This window comes from Triturus cristatus, chromosome 10, assembly GCF_964204655.1.
Source record: "Triturus cristatus chromosome 10, aTriCri1.1, whole genome shotgun sequence".
NCBI lineage: Eukaryota > Metazoa > Chordata > Amphibia > Caudata > Salamandridae > Triturus > Triturus cristatus.
Genome location: NC_140593.1, coordinates 803,842,216 through 803,860,223, shown reverse-complemented (window position 1 = coordinate 803,860,223; position 18,008 = coordinate 803,842,216). Strand labels below are relative to the sequence as shown.

General features: G+C 44.9%; 1 protein-coding gene across 1 annotated transcript in view; it reads right to left on the bottom strand.

Moving 5' to 3' along the window:
* Nucleotides 1-18,008, bottom strand: part of NME3 (NME/NM23 nucleoside diphosphate kinase 3) — a 149,327-nt gene that overhangs the window by 62,082 nt on the left and 69,237 nt on the right. Inside the window, exons 3-4 of the mRNA XM_085628363.1 lie at nucleotides 13,162-13,263; nucleotides 7,401-7,513 (exon numbers count right to left, since the gene is read on the bottom strand). Coding sequence (XP_085484489.1) covers nucleotides 7,401-7,513; nucleotides 13,162-13,263 — 215 coding nt within the window. The remainder of the gene's footprint in view (nucleotides 1-7,400; nucleotides 7,514-13,161; nucleotides 13,264-18,008) is intronic.

Genomic DNA, 18,008 nt, shown 5'->3' with positions numbered 1-18,008 from the left:
GTCCATCTAGGACCGCGAGGCTGAGGCTGCCGTCTGGGTAGGAAGTCCTGGGTCCATCTAGGACCGCGAGGCTGAGGCTGCCGTCTGGGTAGGAAGTCCTGGGTCCATCTGGGACCGCGAGGCTGAGGCTGCCGTCTGGGTAGGAAGTCCTGGGTCCATCTAGGACCGCGAGGCTGAGGCTGCCGTCTGGGTAGGAAGTCCTGGGTCCATTTAGGACCGCGAGGCTGAGGCTGCCGTCTGGGTAGGAAGTCCTGGGTCCACTTGGGACCGCGAGGCCGCCACTTGTAGGTCTTGGTATATATATATAGTAGGAATTCCCCGTCCTTAGGTGGTATATATATATGTGGTTACTTATTGTGAATAGGCCCTAGGGAGGGGGTAACGTTCTGGCTGGGTTAGAGAGGCTCTGTTGAGCGGGTTCTATCTGATCCGACAACCCAAGCAGAACACCCCGTCATACCACGGAAGCGTCAACTTAGCAATCGCTATGCGTGGACGCCCTTCCCACAATAGCGCGCGCTGGTGGCTTTCGACCTCACGGAAATAACTGGCCGGGACCAAGTCAAGGGTATTCTGCAGGGCATAGAGGAAACGGGGAAGAGACATCATTTTAAACAGGGCGGCACGGCCAAGGGGGGAAAGCGGCAACCGCCACCAGCCCGCCACGTCCCGTCGCAGACGTGCCAAGGGAGGGAGCAAGTTCTTCTCGTATCGTAAAATGGGGTCGGTGGAAATATAGATCCCCAAATACAAAAAGCCCTGCCGGGTTATCTGGATCGAACAGTTGCGCGAGACAGGCGGGACATCCCCACACAGGACATACAAGTATGACTTCCCCCAGTTGATGACAAGACCAGAGTTCCTACCGAAAGAAGTCAAGACGTCACAAACCACTATCAGAGATTTCTTAGGCGAGGCGAGGTAAAGCAGAATATCGTCGGCGTAGAGTAAAATACGGTCTTCGTGGTCAGGCGACCAACGAAGCCCACGTATATCCGGGTGCCATCGTATCCACGCCGCCAACGGCTCAAGGGCAAGGGCGAACAACAACGGCGACAGGGGACAGCCCTGCCGGGTGCCTCTCCCGAGCTCGAACGGTGCAGACGCCCGCCCGTTCACCACGACGCTAGCAAGAGGCCCCTCATAGAGCAACCTCACCCAGCCTACAAATCCAGGCCCAAAGGTTACACTGAATCTTAGTCTCCTGCAGTAAAGATCAGATTTGACTACTGATACTATTTTTATGTTAATCTAAACACAAAATATAAACCCACTCTTCACAGCTTTACCTTCAATCCATAGTATTTGCAGGCAGGACTAATATCACTCTCCATTACTCATACTTCAACCTTCGAATTTCAGACTGCTCCCTCTTATGACTTCATTCTCATCAACAACACCGCACAAATATTCTATTACTTCCACTGTACAAAAGCCTAAGGAAATCAACAAAAACATACCTTTTACCTGACACACTCAGAGTTAGGAAGACCACAACAGACGTAAGTGTGGATTCACAGCCCGAAATTTGATGTGCATTCCATACCTGAAAATCCTCTTAACCAGGAAAGTTGTACTTAATAAATAGATGTTTAAATAAAAAAAAAACACAGGAAAGTTGTACAAGGAGAATCACTGGAAGATGTAGACATTACCAACAATAAAACACCAAGCGTACCAAGAATGCAGCTCCAAACCTTAGCCAACAATACCATCAACCACATCCAAGACTACTAAAAAACATAAAAAACACAGCCTACTTCCAGCAAAACCAGACAACACCTCTTACAACAAAACAACTCCCTAAATCACATAACACGTCTCTTCACTAACAGACAACAACACAGACTATGTATAAACCTCATTAAAAGACTTAAACTATTAATTTCCACTGGCAAGGTTTAGATGATTGACTGTAATAAATATCTAGTTTACAAAGCATGCTATGTAGTTGGTAAGTCAATTATTAGTCAAAACAATTCCCTAACCTACTTTGACTATAAAAAAAAAGAAAATTGACGAATGTAGCAAGTTTCTCTTTTCAAATAGAAAATCCAGTTTCGAGATTTTCTTTTTGAAACGAAAAAAAAAAATCTGTTTGCTGCAGGGCTGCATACTTCCAACACAGCCCTGCAGCAAACAGTAAAATGCATTGACAGGAACCAAAGTTCCTGCCAATGCCTTTATAAATGACCGTCAGCTAGGTAGTCATTTATAAATTGAACTGGTGGAAGGATGGTCTTCCACCAGGGCAACAAATATTTTACTCCATTGCCCTGTCGGACCCGTGGGCCATCCACCAGGAGTTAAATAAGGCCCTAAGTATCTATTCAATAAAGTGTGCAACATAATTTGTACAACAGATAATATTTTTAATAATTGCTTAATCTGTTTCTTCTTGTCTTACTATATGTGTGACCCTAAGGAAACAAATGAGGTTCACTTGCCTGCCTATACTGCTTCTCTCAATATCACACAAATGATAAAGCAACTCAATTTTTGAAGAATATCTAGTTTTTATCAAACTATCATCATCACCCGAAACTGACCACACAACCCTAAAAAGTAATAAGTTATAGACAGTCCTTACCCAGACACCCAAACACACTTCATTATACGTTGGTTTTCATCAGAATGTTAAACTATTCCCAACAATACCACTACACATAATTGTTTCGATCTCATACTCAGACACCACATGCTACACAGACATTTTTCACCTACATGTGTGCAAAGCAGCACCAAAGCTATTCTGTTGGCGATGACTGCTAACTTGACAGCACTGTCAGACATCACACCAACTTACACCCTAGAAACATGAACATAACAAGCACTGGCAAAGCCAATAGGTCTCACTTGTACAACCCATTAGTTTTGGCAATGCTTTTTTGCTGATGCAATGCATATTAATAAAGTCACCTTTTTTGATGTTTTTGATAAAAAGCCTTTTACATATATTTTCTCTCCAAGCTGTATCTGTGAATTTTATGCTTTGTTTTGTTTATCCGCCATATACCATGGACAAATTGGTGCTTTAGAACTAAAGCGTCCTTTCTGCCGAAGGTGGTGGTGTCTTTTCAGGTGGGGCAGTCCATCTCGCTCCCTGTGTTCTTCTCTTTGCCATAATCCTTTAAGGGGGAGGAGAGCCTACACCAGTTTGATCCTAGCCTGGCTCTCACATAGTACATTAAACACAGACAGGATGAAGGAGCTCTGGGTGGAATATCAACTCGAACAGATTCGCCAGTGCAATCAAAGGAAAGGCAGCCAAGAAATGGCCCTTATCAATGTGGATTGTCCTTTGTATTCATATGTGCTATGCTCTGGAGAAAAAGGATTCTCCTGTGTGCCTTTGTGCTCATTAAAACAGGCTACCATGGCCTGGCTAAAAGTGCCCTGTGTTGGACATCTGCCATGATGCTAAACGGGTGTCAGTCCATAACTACATCGAACACTAATGTATTGATTCACAGGTCAGCTGATTTGTTGATTTTGCTTGCTCGGTCCTGTAGAACGTTCTGCTGTAAAGTCCACTCCTTAGACCCACCACCTTAGGGAGCTTGCTGCTTTAGTACATATTCAAAAGGTATGGAATATGCGGTTAGAAGTATCCATCAGAAGAACAAATACTTACTTACCTTCCTTAACACTCTTTCTGGTGGACACTATAACCACCGATTCCTCACAATCCACTGGCCGCCCCATTCTGCTGAGTGGAATTCAGGTAGATAATGAGTCCAAGCTAGAGATTATTTAGTGTCAACATCCTAAATTGTTAGTCGCCCTGCTTCTGCGGGCATGGAAGTTATGGATAAATAAACTGACATCAGCATACAGAGATGTTGAGTATATGTGGCTCTGTGTCATCACTTCCGGAGGTGGAACTATGCTACCACACAGTTACGACTGAAAAATGCTGTGATCTAGTCAGGCACCTGAGAAAATCGAAATGGTGATGACGCTGGCTGTATTAAAGAGTATCCAACAGAATGAGCTTGGCTATCAACAAGTAACATTCTTCTAAACCAAACGCTAAACAAACTTTCTGCTAAACAAGCCCAGTTAATTACCAACTAACAACATTCACCATCAACATGGCTCTTTCTACATGTAAAGGTGTTGAGTTGGAGAAAGTCACAACAATAGTTCAAAGTGGTAGAGAAATGCCAATAACATAACAAACAAATAAAAGAAGGAGTTGAAGGTCAGAAATGTTTCATACCCTGCCACTTGGGTGATATGGGGAGAGTTTCAGCCACAATATTCTATAGATAAGATACTCTCATGTACTTTGACACACTGTTTTGAAGTTTCCCATCAGGCCTAGAGTTTTGAAGATAGGACCTGTGGATTTTCATTCCCAAGTAGCTGTCGAAGGCATCAAATCCACAGTGGACAGCCAGCAGTAAAAAGAGCAAAACATGAGGACAAGGAAGAGGTGATTTCATCAGATGTGCAGGACAAACACCAGTCTGGAAAGGTGACATTCAGCATGTTTTTATGTATTATAATTGGCTCATACAAGAATGAGTTCACCAGAATAAGAAAAAAATCAATGAAAAATGATAAAAGAAAATCTCCTAGATGTCCAACATACGATTGATGCCCTGCAGGCAACTGAGCCCTGAGAACAAGTGATCAGGAGAAGTTAAGGCTTTGTTTACAAGCTATGGCGGAGGAGCAGACTGTACTCGCTACAAAGCTGGAAGACAGTGGAAAAATGTCTAGCTACAACAACATTGAAATGAGGGGAGACTCACCCTCAGTCCACAATGATAACCTAATAACGTACATTCTGATCCTCTTTGCCAAGGTTTTGAAGGACAAGAACAAACTGGGCGTGATAGTGAATCAATGGTCGTCCATTGTGTCTAAACAGATTAAAAGCAAAAGACTAATCTTTCTCCAGAGGTCCTGATATTGGGACACCATGACAAGCTGAAAGAACACATCATGCAGTCAGCTTTTCTGAGTGTCCAAAACAAGCTTGTCTCAAATCGAGAACCCATCACAACTGGCCAAATCAAGATGAAAGATTTAACAGCCTCCCTCCAAGAAAAGATCCCGTGTCATTGACTATTCCAAATTAAGCACATCTTCATGCTTAGTGTAAAAACAGTGGAACTGACTTCCTCCTCAGAGGCAATGAGAACCCTGGTCATATCAGAGGAGGAAGAAGAGAAACTTAAGCAAGGAAGGCCTAATGAGTGTCCTCATTCAAGATGGATCCTCGGGCCTCAGAAGACGAAAAAACACTACTCTGCAGCACAAAACCCTGATGGAAGAAATGAGCAGCTGAAAGTTCAAGCTACTCTTTAATGAAGACAGATTGATTGGCCTTGAGAGTCCCTGTATTAATATTCTTTTTGCGCACTATCTTTTTCAGGTTTGATCTCAGCCTGACTATCATCAAGACCTACTCTGTTCACCTTACAAGAGGAAATAAAATCTTTGGTGACCTGAAAATCTCTTGACCGAGTTTTGAGGTGAAACTCCTAGTGCAGTGTGGTTGCAAGATGTGGGTATTCCTAGAATTTTTTCTTCAGGTGTTAGTTTAACAGTTTTGTCATTCTTATCTGTTTTCTTTGTATGTGCTAGCTATACATTTCAACAGTGATGTGGGTGGGGAATATGATGCCTTATTTTCATATATCTGAACAAGTACAATGAACAAGTCATCTTCTAACTTTAGGGGTTAAGAGGCTTCATCCATCAACATGCAGATTCTACCTAAAACCCTCCTCTTTCAAGCATGACCTCAGTCTTTGCTTCTGCCCCTCTCAATCAAACACTAGATGTCAAGCAATTTCTTTGTACTCGTGAGAAAACTGAATTTCTATTCATCACCCCCAAACAGAAAAATATGTTTGATCAACTGCTTCTTTTCAAACGAGGATAAAAGGCTTTTCTCATTCAATTGTCTCACCAGTAATATCCATGAGGTGTACACCTCACTCTTCTGTTTCTCTTGTGCATTATCTCATCATCAGGCTCCACTTCCACTCACTGGGTGTGAACCAGATCGAGCCATTAACTATTCCATTTGTTGTGTGCAACTAGTGGCTGTACCTCCAGTTTAAAAAGGCCACACCCATTTTACAATACTATCAAGTCTAGATCTTGGGCCATTTCTTTCTTAATTACTTCTCAACAAATGCACAATCGATTACAATTCAAGTTTAGATAAATTGTCTAGGGTCCACCTCTCTTATTTCCTAGGAGTTGCCCATTTCTTAAAACTCCTATCTTCACTTCTTTCTAAGTAGACTTCCTAACAGGGTCATGTACTCAACCATCGGCCTCCAGTACTGAGACCAGTATTTCAAACCTGTCTCTAGCGGGAATATAATATATGAACACGACTCCTGGTTAAGGTGTGAACAGCAATAATGATAGGCAGTCCAGAACCAGCAGCCCTTCTGAAAAATCTTGTTGTCTGGAAAGACTAGGCTCTGGCTTTTAAAACTCAAGGTACAAAGATAGTTAAGGAATCCTTGCTCCCCTTGATAATAATCACACATGTCCTTTTTTATCAGCTTCAATTAGTGGCTTCATGCCTCACTTTGATTGAATCATAATTTGATCATTCCTAGGAATACTAGATTACTTATTACCAAGACTTGAGAAACTACAACATCCAGGACCACAGTCTTGATGCACTTACAGAAAAGAAAAAATATCTGAACAGCTTTAGCAGCGCTTCACTGGCATCCTCTAAAGACGCGGGTCTTCTTAAACTCCCTGTGCATGGTAACACAACACGATATAGGATGATACAAGCTTTCTTCACAGACAAAATCAGACTCTGAGAAGCACCCTAAAATCTGAAAGCCCCTAGTCAGTCACAATCCTGAAGGTTAAAATTAAATCTAGATGCAGTGTGTGTGTTTTTTTTCATTTCTGACTGCTAGCGCTTAGAATGACCTACCCGTAAATCAAAGATTAGAAGTAAATCATCTGAGGTTCTGCAACATACTGAAAACGCAATTGTTTCAGATGGTTTCGATTCATCTAGTTGTGCCTTTTGGTTAGTTGGCTTTGAGCAGCAAGAAGTCCCATAAGTGTATAAGTTGTGCTTTACTAAGTCAAACATAACAAAAGATTGTGTCCCATGGAAGTCATATAACTGTAATGAATACCTAAAAAATAATAGGGATAACTTCATCCTTCAATCGAAAAACCTTAATTCCAAACACACTGTAACCAGGGCAGATTTTCCACATATTCCTGTTGCAGGCACTTAATACAATTTCTGGGTCTGATGTTCTTACCACCTGGGTGTCTGTTTCTCTCTAGAGGGCTACTGGTATTTTTAACAAACTAGACTAGCAGAGCCCTTAGACTCTCCCTTCAGAGTTGTACGCTATGTGGTTCAAGTACACATTAAAGCGTGTTCTCACCTTCCAACATCCACACACAGGTCCCCTCGAATCGTCCCTGGCAGAGAGTCAGCAGGGTTGGTTTCTCCAATCATGGTGCGGGCCGTCTTCACCACGTCAAGCCCCTGCCAAACCTGTGCGGTATCAGGTTTACAGGAAGAGAAAACAAGAGAAGAGGCTAGAGTTGGGGGTCTTCATAGATAACAAACTTGCGTTTGAAAGCAGCAGGATGGAGTTCGAGATCAAAGCTCCAGGTTAGTGGGGAAAACAAGACAGTAACAAATCACAATGTTTGGTGCCTTGACTTCAGAACAATTTGACTGATTAAAGCCAGACAAAAGCTGTGATCACAGATCATCTCTCATTGCACCAAATAAAGACCAGAGATTGACTGTCAACCTAATCGGGTATAATTTTAAGCCCCCGACAAATAAAAAATTGGACCAGCGAAGTGATCAAACAGTACATCAATCTGAAACATGTTACGCAGAGTGTATATCAAACTATTAAAAAACCAGCTCACCCACGGGTCGCTCATCAATGCTATAAGTTGAAATAACCTTTATACAAATAAGGATCAAAAACCCCTGAAAAGAAGCTTGTGCTGTGGGACTGATCCACAACTTCCATTACCAAAAAGTAGCAATTCCCACTGGAGCTAACATTTAAAAAGCTGCACAATTACACTTCAAACTACGACGTAAAAGTATTGCAGCCTAACAAACTTGCCCTGCTTTCCTCAACCTTCTCTCAATTTACAGGATACACAAATCTCACAAGCGTGTTGGTGGTACATCTCTAAAAGTACAAGGTGCAACCCCCTGCATTTCCAGCACCTGAGGTGGGACGAATTCCTCTTTTAGAGCCTGAAGATGTTTGAAGACAAACCTGTTCCCTCCACCTATGTACCCACTGCAGTCTACCTACCGTCACCAAGGTCACATTTTAATTCAACATAATCGAATACATTCCTCCTTCTCCAAGGTTTTTCAAGGTTATCCTCTTTTTTAAGGGAAGGTCACAGTGATGGAAACGGTCGGATTATAACCTTACAGGTGTCTCTAGGGCCCATGGTCACACACGCCTCTAATAAACGCCACTTCTCCTTACCTTCATTCTCTATTCCTCCTAAACTGCTTCTGAGGTGACAAGAGTGGCACTACACAAAAATTAAGCATCTTCTCTCTGAAAACATGTCTGTGACTTTGATAGTCAGGCAGGCATGGGAAAGAGTCAGTCACAGGTCAATTTCCCCTGAAGACGCAGTAACTTTTCCATCATCTTTGGCCTTTCTGGAGTACAGGCCTAACCTACGCCCTGCCTTACCCTACTACCCCTGGCCTATCACAAGAAGTGGCCTTAAAGGAGTTGTGCCAACTGGTGTAAAGGTCACTCTACATCTGTAATTTCCTCATCTCAGCCTCTCTTTTTTCTTTCTTAAATTCTCTTTTCACGTCACCTTCCATCTATTAGGTCATAAAATGATGTTGGCAGTGGGGTGTCTAGTGCAGTATGCTTGCCTCCAACCAGTATTCTGCCGTCCAGGATGTTTGAGGAGGGGGCAATCATAACCAGTGATGATGGTGGTAGGTGAAATGCACCCATGCTGTCCCTCCCAGATAAATGCAGATCGGGGACACAAAGCCCTTTGAGCCCAAGGGTGTTGCGCTCCTGACTGCCACCAAGATGCACGGAAAATAAATAAACTATACTCAAGGGATTCAACCCTGTAATGCAAATGACAGTAAAAAGGGGTTCAGAAAGAATACAAGTGCAGATTACAGCAGTAACAACTATCACACAGTACATTATCACCAAATGTCAACCTTATCCATGAGTATGGATAGTATAGTGTAGCCGGAGGCCCTGATCGGCAAGTAGGATATGGCGGCACCAGTGGCCTTCAGGCATGCACCCGGTCGGAGAATCGCCTTGGAATTAAGACCATCAGTGTCCATGTGATCAGCGTGGTATATCTAACCAAGTCATGCAGCGTCCTCGAGGAGAAGGGGTGTGTTGTGGTGCCGTAGGCATAAGGGTGTTGGCGCAGTCCAGTCTGCTGGTGATGAGGCCATGAGTGACCGTTTTCCTGAAGTCGGAGGGGATCCACTTGATTGTTTTACGTAGTATGCGGAGGGTGTTGAAGCATGCGGAGGAGACTGCGTAGATCTGGCAATTCATAGTGAGCGATGAGTCCAAGATGATGCAGAGGTTATGAGTGTGGTGTCGTGGTGGGTGGGTTTCCAAGGTGGGGGGGGGTCATCCCATGCGGAGGGGGTGGAGCCGAGGAGGAGGACTTCTGTTTTCTCTGAATTGAGTTTCAGGAAGCTGTTCTTCATCCAGGTAGCGGCGGCTTTCATTCCTTGTTGGAAGTTGTGCCTGGTAATGTCGGGTTCCTTGTTGAGGGAGAGGATGAGCTGGGTGTCATCGGCGTAGGAGACGATGTTGAGCCCGTGGTTTCTAGCGATGGTTGCAAGGAGGGCCATGTAGACGAAGGCATTGAGGGGAACAAACAGGCACTTGGGTTTTTTAGGAAGCTGGCTCTTTATGTGATATATCAAGAACCTGATATACCGTGTAAAGAGTCAAGGAGTTCCCTTATGAGTGGACAGGAGCTTGCTGTGCAATCCCGAAGTGCTCTATTAGGGGGATAGTGTGGCCGTGCAACCTTAGGCATCGAGGAGCGCAAGACATTTGCAAATACATACAATGATTAATAAGAGACACACACGACTCAAGAAGGAGATCCACACCAATTTATAAAAATAGCAAGTATCATTATATATGTTTAGACTTAAGAGAAAAATCATTCAGGTAAGTAAGTTTTTTATTATAAGCTCTTTTCACTTTAAAAAGAGGACACTGCAATTTCTGAGTTCTACAATGTCTCCCATGGAAGGAAGAACAAGCTCTGCAAACAGGTACAGTACAGCGACTTACAAGACCAACATCCAGGAAGTAAAGTGAGTGGTGGACAATGTCCAAGGCAGCACCAGCAGCACACCACCAGCGGCACGATAGCGGCGGGTGCAGGGTACAAAACATCATCGGTAGACCAATAGGTTTCTATAGAGATCGGTCACTGCGAAAAGAGGCAGCAGGTTCTGGCTGGAAGGTCAGTCGGGACACATGTCTTGCGATGCTCGGGATGTAGGGACACCTGGGGGCCCGCTTCTCCACAGCCCTGGGGTGTCGGATGCAGAGGTGTCTTTAGGCATCAGGTTTTCTTATTGGGAGCAGTCGCAATCTAGGGGGCCAGCTTCCAGATGGTGCAGGCAACGTCCGGGAGTCCACGAGGGATGAAACCATGAAGGACTTGAGCTCTGGAATGCTGGGGGACCTTGTTGACACAGATGGCCCACTTTAACTAAGGCTGGAGGCGAAGGGTGCAGTGGTGGCTTCAGGTGTTGGGTTTTGGCAGTTCTGGAGGCCTCAGAGCCTTTTCTTTTGGGGTTTCTGCAGGATACAGGGAACAGTTCTGCGTTCTTCGGGGGGGTCTTGGTCTTTATTGAAGGCAGGCAGTCCTCCCAGGTTTTGGAGGCACACAGCTGCAGGATGTGTCATCTTTGGCACAGTTTCAACAAAGAACAGCAGGAAGGACAAGGCTGGGGCCAAGTCAGGTGCTCTCTTCAGTCTTCTGCTTTTGCAGTTCTTTGTCTCCTTCTTCGTAGGTCATCAGGATCTGCTCCTCTGGTGTCGGGGGCTCCCCCAAGTGCTTTTAGAGTTGTTAGGGGAGTGTGGGAGTAGTAGCCAATGGGCTACTGACCCTTGGGCTCACTACATCCCCTATATGACCACTTACTGTGCGAAGTGGCATCAGAAAGATGGGTACTTCTGAAATATCGTCTCAACCTCACAGTAGCCCAACTTCAGAGTGGTACTAGCCTTGAGGTGGCACACCTACCTGACCAGCTAATTTTCCCACCTGTCCAGGTGCCAAGGGGGACCTGGACATAGGGGGGGGGGCTTCCTCTCCTGTGAGGGAGTCAGATTCACATTATAAAGGCAGCAGCTCTTTGAAGCTTGCCGACCCAAGGAAGCTAATCAGCAGGTCATTCTGCGGGAGAGAGTGTTACACTCTCTTCCGGGCAGGCTTTTGTTCTGGGTCTCCTGAGAGCAAGGCTCTCACCATAGGAAGTCAGAACAGCATCTCAGGAGGCAGGCTGGAAGAAACCAGTCAGCAAGGTTACCAGAGGATGGTAGGTTTTCAGGGGGCACCTCTAAGGTGCCCACTCGGTTCATGTATTGGTAAATCCAACACTGGCATCAGTGTGGGTTTATCACTATGAGATGTTTGATAGCAAACATCCCTATTTTCAGCGAAACCATCATGTAGCTAGGCAACTCGTTTTCAACAGCATCCAGCACATGTCTCAACATGGCTTCTCTAGACACTTGTACTGCCAGTAATAGGACTGACCAGCACAGGATCATATCAGCTCATGCAGGTATGCTCTCACATGTAATATTCAACACCCTGCTCTAGGGCTGTCAGGATGACTTACAAATATTACATGTAGCGTTAGGGACATGGCACACAGGGATGTGTGACATGTTGTGCTTTCATGTTTGTCTGCACCAAGACACGCAGTCTGCAATGGCAGTTCTAAGTGTGCTTTATGAGGGGTCCCTTACGGTGGCAAAATTTGTGCTTCAGCCTTTAGGGACCTTCTTTAGTACCTCTGGCCCTAGGTATCAGGGTATAATTTACTATGGACTTACAGAGGGTGCTAAAGGTTTTGCCAATTGGGGGGAACAATTGTACAGATTTGGGAAAGAGCTCTGGCACTGCGGACCAGGTTAGCAGGAACCTAGTGCATTTTCAGTCGAAATCACATAATTTACCAGGCAGAAAGTGGGGGTGACCATGTCGAAAAATGGGGAGGGGGGGGGGGGGTGACCATGTAAAAAAGGTGCCCTTTCCTACAGGTTTGAAAGTCCGATGGGGCCACCAAAGACATGTCAGCTCTTCATTATGTCACTCACATGTCTCCGGCTCCTTTTACAGAGAAGCAGGCCTGTTTTACCATGGTCCTGCCACGCTGTCCTTTAGCAATTAGGGCCATGTCATGGATGACCATAATGCCTGCATGGGATAAGCAGTCAGTCTCTGTCACTCTCATTCTTGCTCTATAACTCCATCTCTTTCAACATCAAGAATCAAGGCAGACATGAATAGCTCGGATGTTGGGGCTCTGGATAGATCTATATACACATACTTGCACAGGCCACAGCCAAAGAGGAGTATGTTTGACTAACGATGCTTTGTTTAACTGGGTCCTGCCAGTTCCTGGCCCCTTAACCGTCCAGGTGGCCAGAACACCTGTTTCTCTTTGCCCATCTCTGCCCTCTCTTCATTACAAAAATCCCTCATCCCATGCTGTTTTTCTCCCCCACTTCCCAATCTAATCCCTGCACACTCATACCTGTCTCTGTTGCTTCTTCTTTCTTCTCCTCTTGCCCTCCTCATCGAATACTTGCTTACTCTTTTCAAATGCCGTTTCATTTTCTCCTCTCCTGTATTATTTGTGTCCCATACACCTCTGCTTCTATACCCTCTCTCTTTTCACAAGTTCATTTACTAAAATGTTACTGACATACACACACATTCAGCAGGGTCCAATATGAAAAGAAGTCTATTTCTAGTTTCGATACTGTATCACTAACAGACTAAAAGTACTAATGAAAGGCAGAAAACAAGTGTTGTCCCTATCCAAGGCTACATCAACTTTCCTGATGAACAGTCAGTTTCAGTTTTCCCTGTCGAGCAGCTTCTACTTACCATAGCAATTATTGGCCCAGAGCTCATGTACTTCACCAAGCGGTTGTAGAATGGCCGATCCTTAAGGGCGATGTAATGCTCTTTCAGCAAGTCCTCAGATGCCTAAACAAAAGCAATATAAAATCTTAGCACAGTCAAAAAATTCAGGGAGCAACAAACTGGAATAAAAAGATCAGGACAGCAAAAACTGCATTTCTCGCGCGTCGCTCCTTACAAAGAATCTGCCTCCTTACAAGAAATGTATTTACACACACACAGAGTACACCTGAAAAAGAATATTTCAGGACCGTTTAAACCTATCCACGTTGCCACTGAAACAAGACTAATGTCTTTAATGAATCTTGAGACAGCCAGACAAGCATTCAGCTTAAAGTACTCTGCTTCACACCAACAACAGCCACACTTCCAGTTTAAAAAGATGTTTGTTCATTATCATCAACACTATATTCGGTTTCACAGATAAAACCATAACAGTCAAACAAACATTGTAAAACGTCACCAAAATACAAAATCACACTACAGTACATCCAGGGTTAAAATTCATGAGATCAAAAGTCAAGATTCGTCACAGCTTGACCTAAGCCTTACAGCAACCCGTAAAAAAGTAAGCGTGTACATAACGGTGTCCTTGGAGAGGAGTTGTAAAAAGATAAAAGCTGGTCTGACTCTCCTATAACAAGCCTTTTTAAGAATGGGGATAATACATAACTTTCTGAGAGCCGCATAAAAACTACAAAACATTAAAAAGTGCATCATGTCCTGAAGAGATTGGTTATCACAGCCACAAGGTATGAGGCACTGTCCTCTATGTGAGCCACGTGGTTGTGCCAGGAGATAATGGAAAAGATTAATCTGGAATCTGGTCAACAGGAAGCGGTCATAAATGCTTTTAAGCCCTAAGAGGTATGGTTCAGTGGTTGGTACGGTTTTTAACACAATGCACCTACGCACACTGGACTTACACAGCTCTATTTACCCTCTGTCACAACAGCTCCTTTTGATAAACGCTCTTTAGCCCAGGCAAAGTCCCGCTTGCATATGAGCTCAGGGTTATCAAATTGTTCTACCCTACCTAGCCTAGAAAGGCCTGTTCTTATATACTGGAGCCATCTAATGCGCTTGACATAGTCAAGGAAGAGACAGTCCTTTAAAATAGCTTTACTAAATGCGTTATCTTGCTTAGCCCAGATCTTTAACCACAATGCTAATGGGCGAAAGGCCAATTCATCTGAGAGAAAGGGCATCCCCAATTCTTCATGCACAACATAGGATGGGGTACTTTGCGGTACTGAAAGGGCCCGTCTTAAAAAGGAATTTTCAGCAGCTTGCAGACCCTCCAGACCGATGTAACCCCATATCTCGCTCCCATAACTAACCTTTGAAATGCATTTCGCTTTATAAATCTTTAAAATGGCCCCTATTGGTTTCCCCCCCTACTCTGGAAGCAAAGTTAAAGCAAGCATTTGCAATGCAATAGGTCTCGCATTAGGAAAGTGTGAGCAGTTGGCATTGCTATTAATAATGCAACACTAGCTATTGTCATTGTAAATGATAATGGCATGACTTTATGTGTTTGTTTTATAAAATAGATTAAAAAGGCATTGTCATGAACAATGGCAATAGCTTAAAATTTTGCCATGACCTAGAAGAACTTTAAAATGTAATAACTGCCCTTTCAAAGCCTGTGGCTTTTTGACGCATTTAATTTAAGACGGGCAGAGGATTATGCCCCAACCCATTCAAGAACCAGCTGGTGAGCGAATTTTCCTGACCATAAGTACATTTGGAGTGCGCTGTAATATGATAATGTAAAGGTTTGTGGGAAATTTTCCAGTTGCGCATTCAAACTGGCATTTGGTATGGGACATCCGAGGGTGAGTGCAACTTCGAAGCCTGGTATATGAAGGTGGCTTGAGGTCACAACCCCCTGCTTTGCCCGGCAGCCAACAGCTAGCAGGGCTATAAACTATATACAACTCCTCGGGTGCAGCCTGATTGCTATGATGAGCTGGGCTGCGCTGGAGCAGTATGGACAGCTGTAAGGGGGAGGCAAATGTGAGAGAATGGCTGAAAGATTTATTGTGTGTGAGAATGTATGTGGTCGCCAGCCTAATTGCATTACAGCTGGTGCCAGACCCTTGGGGGCAAAGGGTATTTCACTCTTTCCCACTGACACACAACAGACCTCTTCTCTGCCAGTGAAACTACTGCAGCATCTCAAGACCCGGTTCCAAAAGTCAGGGACGGTCTTGGTTTCATAGAAAAAATATTCATGTTTATTAACGAATACAGATTTTTTCTAAAGAAAAGTTTGCACCTCAAACAGTCCCATAGAGCCTATAAAGAGATCTGCTACTTTAATTAAATATGCTAAGTAAGTTTGCTCACGAAACCGGGCTTCAAACGACAATAATATTTGCAATGCTTTAAAAAAGGGATTTGGAGAGAACATTTATTGGTGTAAACCAAATACAGAGCTTACTCCTCGGAGAAGGGACCTCGACAGGAGGTTTCCGGTTTTAAATGCGGCTTCGCCTGTGGCTCGCACCGCCGGGGATTTACAAGGTTAATAAGAATATTAGACAGAAATGCAGTTCCGCATCTGAGCAGCAGAGCCAGGAAAGCTTTCTTGAATATCAGGTTTGTTTATAAGGTCTGGAAGTTTTTTCAGGAGTTCAGAACTCTGAGGGAATCTCAGCTCGGTGAATACGTCTTATCTGGGTTTTAAGTATGCAAATTCAGGGAACTATACAGTTTGTGAAGCAGTACTGTGACCATCTGGGGTAAGGGACACTGAGAAATAGGCAGGAAGCATGACTGGACATGACCAACTGCATTGGCCGCGCGGCCGTGAAATTAACGCTGCGCGGCCATGAAAGAGAAAGTGAGCCACACGGGGTAACATGGAAGGGGAGGGGGCGGTGAGTGCTAAAGCAACACAGGGAAGGGTGAGGGGGTGGATGTGAGATGCAACATGCAGGCTGGCAAATGGTGTGCACTTTCGCGGCCGCTTTGATGTTCTCAGTGGCCGCGCAGCTCACTGAGAACATCAAAGCTGCCACGAAAGTGATCAGCGGGCTGACAAATGGTGCGCGCGCCCGGCGCACATGCACTGTAGTTGGAGACCTGAAAAGCCACTTGTCTGCATTTCCAAATCCCGCTTCCTAAAGCTCTCGGCAGAGCAGTGCTTAAGCGCTGGCTCAGGCGAGAACTAAACAGCTGCAGTTGCTTTAGATAAGTCTCCTTTCCTACGAGTGAGTAAGGGGCCCCAACTCAGGGTGTCGTCAAACACAATACATTTGTCTTGGGCATTGACTGAGTTCCTATATTAAAGTGACCTGCTTGGTTTTGTGGGGTCCCACCTGCATGGCAAAGAATTTGGTGTGATTAACAGTCAGGTCCAAATTCTCCATAAATTGCACAAAGGAATTCAACAGGAGTTGTAAACCCCTAGCTGTCCTCGCCATGAGAACAGCATCATCAGCGTATAGGAGAATCAGCAAACTACGCTTACCCACCTGGGGGCAGTCAGCTTTTATATCCACAAGATGCTTGTTCATAGAGAGGCCATAGCTACATACATCAGGCACAACTGTATAAAATTACATTACAACAGGAAATTACAATCCAATTTGAGCATTTCACCTGTCAATAACTTGCCCAAAAGACACAATGGGATGCCAAAGAACAGGTCTGAAAGGGGACGAAACAAATCATTCTCTTTGCTCTTTTATTATGACTTACAAATAGAAGTCAATAAGCCTGTATGGTTCTTCAATAAAAGCACTATTCAGTTTCTTTTAACTATCCTTGTGGGTAATAACATGACAACTGATACCCCATTCACCTGGCCTGTATACTCACTGACACAATTGTTTGCCAACTATTGCTTCATAGGTTACCGTAACTTACCATAGTGGAATGTCTCACCGCTTTTGCCGGCCTCTGCTTGCCCACTCTTGCCATTACATGACTCGAGGGAAGAGAGATCACACCTCCCAGCATCCTATGCCTGGCCCGAAGCCGCAACGTAATTCCAGGGCGCCAGAGTGCTATAAGAAGACGAGAGGCTTCCCGCAGGATGGGGCCCTCGATTCACTGCTTTTTTCAGCCTCTGCTCGCCCGCTCTTGCGATTACATGACGGGGGGAGAGAGACGACACCTCCCAGCATCCTTTGCCTGGCTCGGAGGCCGCAACATAATTCTAGAGCGCCAGAGCAGCATAAGAAGACGAGAAGCGTCCCGCAGCGTGGGACCCTCGACTCACCGTTTTTGCCAGCCTCTACTCGCTCGCTTTTGCCATTACATGACTGGGGGGGCACACCTCCTGGCATCCTTTGCCTGGCCCAGAGATGCAATTCCGGGGCGCCGGAGCGCCATAAGCAGATGAGAGGCATCCCCCAAGGCGGCACCCTCAACTCACCGCTTTTGCCGGCCTCTGCTCATCCGCTCTTGCCATTACATGACTGGGGGGGGAGAGAGACCACACCTCCCAGCATCATTTGCCTGGCCCGGAGGCCATCACATAATTCCAGGGCACTGGAGCGCCATAATGCGGCAAGAGGCGTCCCGCAGTGCAGGATGCACATGAGTGGCGCCCAGGCAAGGAGCTGGCCCGTCTGTGCCCGTCAGCGAATGGAAGAGGCCGGGCTGTGCCCCCACCGAACGCCTGCTTTTTAAGGTACTCTTGCATTACCAGTGTTTCTTCGAAAGATACATTATGTATTGACATTGACCCCTTGTACCGAGGCAACTGGAGACCGACTTGAACACTGAATAACAGGATATTGTGCTTTGCACCTAGTATTTGTGTGTGGTTCATTTTAATTTCTTTTGGGTGGATTTTA